This window comes from Trichomycterus rosablanca, chromosome 2, assembly GCF_030014385.1.
Source record: "Trichomycterus rosablanca isolate fTriRos1 chromosome 2, fTriRos1.hap1, whole genome shotgun sequence".
Classification (NCBI taxonomy): Eukaryota; Metazoa; Chordata; class Actinopteri; order Siluriformes; family Trichomycteridae; genus Trichomycterus; species Trichomycterus rosablanca.
The window spans coordinates 53,959,040-53,970,574 of NC_085989.1; the positions used below are offsets into that span (position 1 = coordinate 53,959,040).

At 38.6% G+C, this 11,535-nt stretch overlaps 1 protein-coding gene across 3 annotated transcripts; it reads left to right on the plus strand.

The window, feature by feature from the left end:
• The first annotated feature begins 1,338 nt into the window (after window positions 1-1,338).
• Window positions 1,339-10,507, plus strand: LOC134335455 (uncharacterized). Of its 3 annotated transcripts, XM_063017993.1 has the most exons (8): window positions 1,339-1,486; window positions 1,811-2,021; window positions 2,510-2,622; window positions 2,892-3,049; window positions 3,429-3,561; window positions 3,636-3,791; window positions 9,919-10,076; window positions 10,407-10,507. In XM_063017993.1, exons 1-7 carry the CDS (start codon window positions 1,460-1,462, stop codon window positions 10,012-10,014), a joined length of 894 nt encoding a protein of 297 aa, XP_062874063.1. In that variant the 5' UTR covers window positions 1,339-1,459; the 3' UTR covers window positions 10,015-10,076; window positions 10,407-10,507. The 3 variants fall into 3 exon arrangements, with proteins under 3 accessions (XP_062874063.1, XP_062874073.1, XP_062874057.1); XM_063018003.1 differs by lacking the exon at window positions 10,407-10,507 and having other exon boundaries at window positions 2,992-3,049; window positions 9,919-9,981; XM_063017987.1 differs by lacking the exons at window positions 9,919-10,076; window positions 10,407-10,507 and having other exon boundaries at window positions 3,636-4,112.
• Window positions 10,508-11,535: the final 1,028 nt, after the last annotated feature.

Genomic DNA, 11,535 nt, shown 5'->3' on the forward strand with positions numbered 1-11,535 from the left:
GTATTTCTTACAAAATTCTCCACACATTCTCTCTGGTAGGCCGGTCCAATACTTGACCCTTTTCTTCCACAGCCATGCCTTTGTAATGTCTGCCGGCTGGGATAACTGAGGTTTAGCACATGGGTCAAGCCAAGGAAGGCAGCATGAGCCATAGAACTATCTTTTAGTCCTGTGATGACATGAACTTTCTCAATAATAATCATGATGTCCTTTGGTGTGTCACCTGCAGAAGCTCCCATGTTCCTGAACATAACTACTAACAATGAGAGCTGGTCCACTTCTAAACCTTCAGGGTCCTGCAACAACAATTATTATAGTATGAAAAGTGTCAAAAGTAATTTGTTAATACTTTAATTTGTCTTGTCAAAACATGCAGTTAATAAACATTACATTTTTGGAAAATGCAATTTACATGCAGACATCAAACTAATTGTCACATTAAAACATTTCATTTTAATTACATTTTTATAGTTTAAACTTTATTAGGATAAAATGTACCAAATTGGATTAGTTTAAATATGTCTCACAAATTACTTTGAATATTAAGATAATTGAGGTTTGCAAAAAAATTACTCGGTATGTTGTGGTTAACCAAGTTAACTACCCTGACATGAGGTTTAAATGAAGTTAACTATGTTTTCTCTAAAAAGCTTAGCATGTTTACAGATGAATGCTAAACTTTTTTCCAGATTTCAGATAAAACTTCATACAGCATACCATCTGTATGTTATCATGTTTTAACTTCGCTCTTAAGGCTGGGTTAAAGTTGTTTCCTCTAAGCATTCAAATGAGAAAAGTTTTTACTAGCTAGCTAACTTACCTCAGCCAACAGAGATATTTGCTAAGTTACAAAAAAAGGCCAAAATGAACCACCTAACTAGCTCGGTTAACAAAATGACAAGCCTAAAGAACAGTTCAACCTATTTTCAGATGAGAAAAGTCAGATGTTGTAATTAATAAAACTACAAGAATACTTCAGCATCTCTAACATGTAATGTTGTTATTTGAAGCAAATGTAACTACACACAGTTTCAGGTTCAACTTAAAACTAATACTAAGTTTACAGTAATAAACTATGGTAACTATACAGAATAATAGAACAGAATTACTTACCTTAGTTCATTTGCTCACAATCTGGATTCCGTTGTGGAGGCTCTTCACAACCGTTGGAAAAAAAAAAACGCGCACAGACCGGAAGTGCTTGTAAATTAAAAGCAACGTATCCGCTTGTTAAGTGTGACGTCACTCGTGACGTTAGGACCATTTCCGGGGCCAAACTCAATTTTAATCCCAAACGCAAACAACTATGGCTGAACCTGTGAACCTTTTTACCATCACTTCTTTCTTTAGTGAGGCACCATTGAGGGTTAAAAAAGGTCTAAACTCTTTTAACTCAAATAGAGTGATAAGTGTAAGTGTTCTTCCAGGTGGTATATTCAAGGGTAGAGTCCAGGCATCCATGAAAAAGATGATTTACGAGGTTGAGGTGAGTTAGAAGGTAGGAAGTTTAGCTAGGTTCGCTAATTAGCATTTAAAGATGATATGTCATGTTCTGACTGAGGTATTTGTATAATAAATGCACAGGACTGCTATAACTTTGGACGTAAATAATGAAAACCTAAATATAAAGGCTTTTGTGGGATTAGTGAAGTTATGTTAGCTAGCCTGCAAATAGCTAATGATCTGCCACTTCGTAGCTAGGTAGTGCTAGCGCTACAGAAATATCTTTAGGCTACTACTTTAAATACAGCACTGATAAGGTCTTGAAGATGTGTTAGGGACAGCGAGGATTAAATTTTGTTCAATATAGGTGCATGTTGAGGGTCAGTCAGTGAGGTACAGTACCTGCGAGTGCCCAATTGGCAGAGACAAGTGCCATCATATGGCAGCCTTGTTGATTTGGGTTGAGAAAAACGTGTCCCGCACTGATGTGGAATGCTCGTGGAAGAGGGCGAAGACATCGAAAACGGACGAAATTGCAGCCAAGCGGGTGTCTGAGATGACACCATCCACAACACGAGGTTAGTAATTAATTTGCAAGTGATGTTGATGTTGCCTGGTTTATTTGATTAACGCTAGGTGGATTAAAGCAGTGTTTTCCCTAACTCGGTCCTAGAGGACCCCTTGCCCTTCACATTTTAGTCTTTACCCTGCTCCCAACATGCCTGATCCAACTAATCAGCTGATTAACAAACCCCTTTCGGAGACGAAGCTGGTGTGGTAGAGCAAGAAACTACTAAAATGTGCAGGGGTCATCCAAGACCACTGGGTTAAAGCCGCTATGAGAATGAATAGTATTTATTAAACAATGCTAGCATAGTCACATTGTTCTGTGGTACTACTGAAGAATAATGAATTTAAGCTTTATCTTCATATTGAAATTTTAGTTGGCCAGACAGTGATCTATTCTGAATCCTTAAAATATTGTTAATCTGATATACTGCATGAAGAGTGTAGTGTACGCTGTGAGTTTAAAAGACTGTTGATAGTATTACTTGTTTTATTTCAGCTGGAATCAAAAGACCTGTCACACAGGAGGACAAAAAATGGGCACTGGCATCTTTGTCAAAACTTGGGCGTTTCACTGGAATGGGCTGGATTTTGAGTCCTGAACCGCCTCAGGTACGACTTCTGTCTCTTGCACTTTGATTTGCCCACCATGTTTCCAAAAACATCACATATGCTATGTTAAGTCATTAACAATTCAGTCATTATGCACAGTACAATGTCAAAAAGAAATCATTTCAACTAGAGATGTAGTTGTACTGTGTAGTAAAAATGGCTACACAGTTTAAACCATGATAGATTTGAACTTAAACCTTTTTGACTTGCAAGGAAATTAACATTTGTTATATAAATGTCTGACACAATGTGCTTAACTTTAAATCTAGACACTACCCATCAAGACATTTGATGGGTTAGTGACCAGCCCAGGTTATGCCCAAGCTGAGGACAAGGCTTTTTATGTGCTGTCATCGCTTGCTGTCACAGATGATGAGAAGCAGCAGATCGAGGCAGCAACAGTTGGGCAAGCAAAGAACCCTTTATGGTAAGAAAGTGCATTAATAAAAACTGCAGTGGCCCTGGGAACTCAATGCACTGCAACATACAATGTATGCAGATAGACAAAACACAAATTAAGAATATATCAATTTGACCACCTATGCACTTCATTTAGAAAACATGCTGCAAATTCATATGTTGTGATGTGTTGTCTGAATTTGCTGCAGATTTTCTAAATGCTTTGTATGGGCTGTCGGGTAGATGTTTTCTTGATTTGCTTGCATTTTTTGTCTACAGTATTTGCATGTTTACTCAAGTCATAATGCATTGAGCTCTTAGCATCACTGTACAAAATAAAATACAAGCTGAAATAATACAAAACTAGTAATTGCAACTTGCCTTTTTTATTTTTTTTTTAATAACAGGTCGGCATTTCGCAAGAAACGGATCACGGCAAGCAACTTTGGTGTGGTCTTGGCAGCAGTCAAGCGGAAGTCTTACCCCCCTTCCTTATTCAAAACCCTGCTTGGCCATTACAATGTCCAAGACGGTTCTAAAGTAAGAAGTGGATAAGTGATTAAACTTATCAGTGTATCTAATATTAAGTGACATTTTTTGTGTCTTTATTAAAGGCGTGTGATTGGGGAATCCTTCATGAGCCAAGGGCAAAGCAGCAGTACACAGAGCGCACTGGTGTCGATATCCAGGAGAGGGGAATGTTCCTGTCTGATAGCGGCCTGCTTGGTGGATCTCCAGACGGGACAGTATCTGGTGATTGCATTATTGAGGTGAAATGTCCATGGTCAGCCAGAACCAAGACTATTCTGCAGGCAGCAGAGAGTAAGGACTTTTTTCTTGAGTTGGAGGAGGTGACTGGTGCCCTAACACTAAAACCAACTCACCACTATTGGCCTCAGATCCAGGGCAACCTACACCTGACTAGAGCTAACTGTTGTCATCTGCTTGTATGGACTCCTCTTGACTTTGTGATTCTGACAGTGCTCATAGACCCAACATGGGTTGTTAACATTGATACCCTGGAAACATTTTATAAAAACTGTTTCCTACCACACATTCTGTCACAGAATTAATTTGCATTTGTAATTTATTGGATGAATTGATTAAATTAATTTATAATTAATAATAAATTATATATTATATAATTCATGTTATATATATATATATATATATATATATATATATATATATATATATATATATATATATATATATATATATATATATAATACTTAATAGACTTCAGCACTTCAAATAAATAATACTTAATAAATAGAGAGGAGAAACATTTTTATCTGGTTTTACTTTTTTTAATAAAAGTTGCAAAACAAACTGGCCTGAATTATTCAAAACTAACATTAACAAGACCAGAAAGACACAATTACTTAATTTATTGAATTTCACGGAGAATGGGTGTTTGCAAATTTGTAAGACACACACATACAGGGGTTGGACAATGAAACTGAAACACCTGGTTTTAGACCACAATAATTTATTAGTATGGTGTAGGGCCTCCTTTTGCGGCCAATACAGCGTCAATTCGTCTTGGAAATGACATATACAAGTCCTGCACAGTGGTCAGAGGGATTTTAAGCCATTCTTCTTGCAAGATAGTGGCCAGGTCACTACGTGATGCTGGTGGAGGAAAACGTTTCCTGACTCGCTTCTCCAAAACACCCCAAAGTGCATCAATAATATTTAGATCTGGTGACTGTGCAGGCCATGGGAGATGTTCAACTTCACTTTCATGTTCATCAAACCAATCTTTCACCAGTCTTGCTGTGTGTATTGGTGCATTGTCATCCTGATACACGGCACCGCCTTCAGGATACAATGTTTGAACCATTGGATGCACATGGTCCTCCAGAATGGTTCTGTAGTCCTTGGCAGTGACGCGCCCATCTAGCACAAGTATTGGGCCAAGGGAATGCCATGATATGGCAGCCCAAACCATCACTGATCCACCCCCATGCTTCACTCTGGGCATGCAACAGTCTGGGTGGTACGCTTCTTTGGGGCTTCTCCACACCGTAACTCTCCCGGATGTGGGGAAAACAGTAAAGGTGGACTCATCAGAGAACAATACATGTTTCACATTGTCCACAGCCCAAGATTTGCGCTCCTTGCACCATTGAAACCGACGTTTGGCATTGGCACGAGTGACCAAAGGTTTGGCTATAGCAGCCCGGCCGTGTATATTGACCCTGTGGAGCTCCCGACGGACAGTTCTGGTGGAAACGGGAGAGTTGAGGTGCACATTTAATTCTGCCGTGATTTGGGCAGCCGTGGTTTTATGTTTTTTGGATACAATCTGGGTTAGCACCCGAACATCCCTTTCAGACAGCTTCCTCTTGCGTCCACAGTTAATCCTGTTGGATGTGGTTTGTCCTTCTTGGTGGTATGCTGACATTACCCTGGATACTGTGGCTCTTGATACATCACAAAGACTTGCTGTCTTGGTCACAGATGCGCCAGCAAGACGTGCACCAACAATTTGTCCTCTTATGAACTCTGGTATGTCACCCATAATGTTGTGTGCATTGCAATATTTTGAGCAAAACTGTGCTCTTACCCTGCTAATTAAACCTTCACACTCTGCTCTTACTGGTGCAATGTGCAATTAATGAAGATTGGCCACCAGACTGGTCCAATTTAGCCATGAAACCTACCACACTAAAATGACAGGTGTTTCAGTTATTTTGTCCAACCCCTGTACTTTCAGTATCTTGTTGATGTTTTTTCTAAACTGATATGGGATATGGTCCAAAATGCTAAACAACTTCAGCCTCTGAATGGACCGCTCCACATGTATCCTTGCACTGGAGATAAGTCTGTTATTGTTGACTTCCTCCTGCGTAAACTGTCCATTGACAAGGAAAGATGGGATGTTAAGAAAGACTCCCTCTGGCAAAATATCCCGAATTGTGAAGCCCTTGTCTGCCATAACCATATCACCTGGTTGTAGATGTTGGAGAAGTCCACAGTCCGCTGTTATTGCTTTGTCTGAGGCACTCCCACCGTACAGGTCACTGGCATAGGTAATCACTCCATTGGGAGACACACCAATTAAAGCCTTTAGCGTGGTCCTTCCTTTATAATGGCTGTACAAATTACTTTGTGTGTCCAGCCTCTCTGTGTTCGAAACAGCAACCTCTGTGCAGTCAAGCACTATCCTACAGTTTGGAAAAGGTCGGAAGCAGTCTGGCAGTGATGTCTGATTTTTGGCTGTGGAGGGGATGTTGTTCTCAAGTAGACCAACATACAAAATGTCATACAGTGCACTAAGGATAGTGGTAAAGATGTTAGTTACTGTGGCTGTGCTACAATTAAACCTTGTTGCAAGGTCTACATGGCCACAATTCAATTTAAGCTTCATTAAGGTAAGGAGTAATTGATCAATTAGGGGCATAATTTGGACAGTCCAATCAGAATGATATTGTAGCTCAAATCTAGAAAGGAGTGCTTCCAAAAAAAGGACAGTGGCAGCATCGGGCAATCCAGTGTAATATTGGACCTTGTCAGGATGTGAGGAAATCTGACTGAAAGAAAATGTTTGCTTCTGTTTCTCCAATTGTTTTTTCAATTTCTCATTCTCATCTCTCAGCATATCATTCTCGACCTCAAGCATCACAAGACTTGTTGAAGTACTAGGGGCCTGTAAAGTTGCAATGTTAGCTGTGGGTACTATATCTGTACTTTCTTCATTCTCAGTACTGGTAGGGACCACTTGCTTCTTCCGCTTAGGGGGAATGCTGGGGTGATCGGGAAGTTGGAAAATTTTTTGCTCGTTCCATGCAAATCGCGATGGTCCTGCAGCTTTGCCAAAGGGGAAATGCCAACTGCACACCCTGGAGTTGCAGTTTGGGGTGAAGTGTTCACGCCTGTCAAAAAAATAATAATAAAATTAACCTCTATATCTATCTATCTATATCTATATATATATATATATATATATATATATATATATATATAGGTTAATAAAAATAAGACAAGATGTGCAGTACACTAGTGCACTTCAGGTAATCAGAATATCATGAAAAGTTCATGTAATCAATTCATTCCAAGAGACAAGTGGTCATATTTTGTATTCATTACATGAAAGCTGACATTTCTAACTCTTTGGTTTTACTTTTAATGAGTATAGCTTATGAAAATCAGAAATCCACAATCTCACATTACTATATGAAATTAAAAAAAGCTTGAAACACGTGTAATTACGGTTAAAACACTAACATAGTCACTAGCCCTTTGCATGAGAGGCACAGAGGCTGGGTGGGTGCTAACGTTAGCTAGCTACACTAGCTAACATTCGCGCCTAAGCTGTCTAACGCTATATTTGCTTTAACTGGGCAGTAACGTAAACAACAGAAACACGAAAATGTGTTATATAGCAAGAAGAACACTATAAAATATAAATATGTCGAGGGTATTCGCAAAGGGGCAGTTTGGATTTTGCCGTGGGGGCTAACGTTAGCGAGGTAAGCTAGCTAGTGCTAGGTATTTAGAGACCACGGACGAAAGCTTTATTATTTATTTATTCATAAGAAATGGAACTTACCTTATCATCTGCAGCCATTTTCTTTTCTCTTCCTCATCGCAAGGAAAACGGTAAAAAGACAGTTGAGTAATCTTTTTCGACTCGGACCTGTTGAAGCAACACGGGACACAGCACTGCGGCATATTGAAAATACGAGCGACTCAGCCAACTTGGACCCGGATGTGACGTTTCATAAGGTCGATACGTCACGACTTAACAAGCCCATTTATATAATGTATTATTTTTATATTCACACGAATAAAATATGTAGTTTTTATAGCATTTTATAATAAGTAAAGTTAACTCAAATAATAGCCATAAACTCAAGAACTCAATTCCATTAAATAAATGTAACACAAAACATTTGTATAAAATCTACTGTACCACTGATTCATTTTTTACAGTGTGCAGTTATTGTCCTCAATGAGCAGCGGGTGCTGCCGTGAGCCCCTCCGCCCTCCCAAAGCACTCACGGGCGGTCAGTCTCACAGTCAGGGTTGCCAGATTAGATTGCCAGAAATAGCGAATTTTGTTGGAAATTGTTTTAAAGACATGCAAGCAAAATAATTTGCCCTTTATAATGTATAATTACTGACCTGTACATATAGATATTAATTTGTAGGTCATGATGGTTTAACTGGTTTATTATTTGTAAAATGCCAAACATCATCTGCTTATCCTGTGTTTTGGGCGTTTTTTTTCCTGCATTTTGACTAAAAATTACTGTCGCAAACAGGCAACCCTGCCCAGAGTAGCTCAGTGTTGTCTTAAAAAACAAGAACAAACCACGAATCAACAGAAGAAAGTTCATTTGTAGTTCTAAACATATTTAGGGTGTTTTTACCCACTTTTTGTCTCTCCCACGATGTTATTCCTCTCTTCCACAGCGTCAATTACATGCAAATGAACCTTATGCAAATTAGGTGATGACGTCATTTAGCGACTTTTAGGACAGCCAATAGCTACTTTCCTTACTGAGGAGTTGGCAACACTGGGCAGAAGCTCCAGAACACGATCGCAGTAAGCGGAGATTTTATTCTTTAAGCTGTGGTGAGGAAAGCGACGCTTAACATTAGAGGACTTTAGCTTAGCAAAGTCAACCAGCTGACAGCAGGCAGAACCAGCTTGGTTGGTAAAGTAGCAGTTTGAAAAAATTATTTGCAAAATAAGGGATGTGATAAATTAAAAATGCACGTACATGTTACATCAATTTGAGAAATTACTATTAAATTAATTCTTATTTCCCTGTTAATGTAACAGTGTCATGACATTTCCCAGCACAAGAGCTAACAGTTAGCTAGCTGATAGCCTAGCTAATGTTAGCTCCCGCACGCGGGAAGAGTGAAACGGGTAGCCTCGCTAGCTAAATCACTTCAATGGCTAGCTAACATACTTTAGCTACAGACCGAAAGCAAAACTGCGGTTTCTTTAGCGTGTGTTAATTAAACCTGGTATATTCATGTCGTGGTGGGTTTAAACTGTTTATGTCAGATAAGGAGATTATAGAGTTACAGAGGACATGAGCTAACTTAAGCTGACAATTCAGTCAATGAATTAGCAACAATTTAAACTAATAAACCAAAGGCCATTAAACACTTTTTTTAACAGGTCATGTATGAAGATATAGTAAGCAACGCCAGTGGATATATTGCTCTGCTTAATCTGCTAATGAAAAAATAGCTGCAACCTCTTGGCCATGCTTCAGGTAAAGCCCTTCATGCTGAGTGTTTTGTTGTCCTGATTGTTCTTCACCTGGTTGACAGGTGAAAATCTATGAAAATGCAATCTGGTCTAAAGCATTAGAATCTTTCATATTTTAAATTGAGCACAGAAGATGAGAAAATGTAAGGGCAAAGAGGAGAGGTGCTTGTTCCTTTCTTTCTAGCTTGGTGTTCTCTTTGATGATGCAATTTCAAGTGCATTATTTGAGAGTGCAAAAAAAGGGTTTTGCTTTAGTTTTTATTCTTGGAAATCCATGGACAATGAGTCGATGACTCTAGCGTCCTCTCATTTCCCTGGTTTAATGAACAGAAAGCCAGTAATCATCTGGTCAGTCATAAAAGTGTATGCCTTTTACACATAAACTAGAGGAACTGCTAACAAAATTATAATCCAAATATGATATTTTGCTCTTATTTCAGAAGTTCTTTTTCTTACTTCAGGAGGTTGGTGTGCATGTAGTGATATTACGTATGTAGCCTATTTCATGAATGAAACGGGGCATTACACCTGTTATACCCCGGTTTTCCAGACATAGGGGTGAATACATGTGGTTTGTAATAGAACCAGGAAGATCCCTATGTTTTTGAAGTTGATTCCTTTATTTGGTTTAATGAGAACTACTTTCTTTGTATTCACAGATCACTACTTTAGGACTCCAGGGTGGTTTTGATGTGAAAGACAGTTTGGAGAGTCATGAGATGCACAGTGACCAACTCATTGGCAAAACAGCTTAACTGGAGGGGCATACATGGAAAGGCAGGGTTTCAAAACTTGCTTCTAAAAGAAGTAATCATAGGTATGTTACTTTCTTCTGATTTTCTGGGTTATTTCTGGTGGGGGAGGTTTAAAGGTGGCTGAGATGCAGCCCTCCCATGATGATACAGTGGCTGTACTGGCACCTGTATCTGTCCCTCTTCTTTGCTATCATTCTATGCAGTGTTAATCCCAGATGTCTACTCTGCTTTACCAACATTCGTATAAGTTAATTAGATAATTGTATAGTACAACTGTACGTTTTATTTGGGCTATACCAGTTACAGTGGTTTCTACATGAATGTTCCAAATGTGAAAAGTTGTTATCTAAACTATATTTGAGATAATGTAACAGTTGGATTGTTATTTTTAGGTGCTGTAAGACGCAACAGTGGAACATCAAAAGCCACAGTTCAAGAAATTGAGATGTGGATAAAGAGATGGCTACACCTGTCCATGGACCGTGAGGGAGGAAGGCGAGAAAGACAAGAGCGGAGAAGAGCCAGGCTAGAAAACCAGCACTCATCTCATGTAAATATTTAAAGAGGTTCACCGCTTTGGGCATTTTTAGTTGTTCCCCACAAAACCCTTTGGACGTTGGACATGTTTTGCTGACCATTGTAGTTCTCATTTGGAAAGCTAGTTCTTGTTTTTTTATAATGTCAGGATGCATGCAAACGATTGATCTTAATGCAAGTGATTTATTCATGTGCGCATGCTAAAGGGGAATTCCACCAATTTCAATGAATAATTCAAAATGTTTAACATTAATTCATTAATTACATTTTCTGAAGCATTAAGTTATTTACATGTAAACAGTCATTCAGAGTGGTTTGATATGAAATATTTGATTGCAGAGAAACTTACTGACTTTCTTTACAGTGGTGATGATAGGAACCATGGGCCACAAAACAAATATAGACATTTTATTTACTACCCAAAACCACCAGTAAATTTTATATATAACCTTGATGATGGTAAAGTAGTCATGAATCTGAAATTTATTTTTATTTAACCTTTATTTAACCAGGCAAGTCATTAAGAACTGCTTCTTATTTACAATGGCGGCCTGGCAAAAGGCAAAGCCTCTTGAGGAACAATCATACAAACAAATTTACATAAGACACTGAAAACAAACAACGATGATCACAATACAATAACACATAGTCGAATCATCCAGCAATAGTATAAAAGAAAATCAATTTGTCATACAGCTGCATGTATCTTTTAAGATATCTGTAATTTGTTTTTTAAAAGTTGTCTTAGAAATAAATTTATCCAGCCTTAGAGTTTCTTGCAGTTTGTTCCAGTCTATGGCTGCAGCCACTTGAAATGATGACTGACCAAAAATGGTGTTCGTTTTAGGAACCTTCAGTGAAATACGATGAGCAGCATGAGTGTAATAAACTGAAGATGAGGTTTGCAATAAATGACACAAATAGGGAGGAGACAAACCAAGCAGGGTTTTGTATATGAGCATAAACCAATGAATAGCATGACGA

What these genes read in the sequence shown, in the direction of transcription:
- LOC134335455 (XM_063017987.1), top strand. Translation starts at nt 1,460, where the DNA reads ATGAAAAAGATGATTTACGAGGTTGAG. An exon ending in GACACCATCCACAACACGAG is followed by an intron (nt 2,022 to 2,509) that starts GTTAGTAATTAA and finishes GTTTTATTTCAG; the next exon opens with CTGGAATCAAAAGACCTGTC. An exon ending in ATGTCCAAGACGGTTCTAAA is followed by an intron (nt 3,562 to 3,635) that starts GTAAGAAGTGGA and finishes TCTTTATTAAAG; the next exon opens with GCGTGTGATTGGGGAATCCT.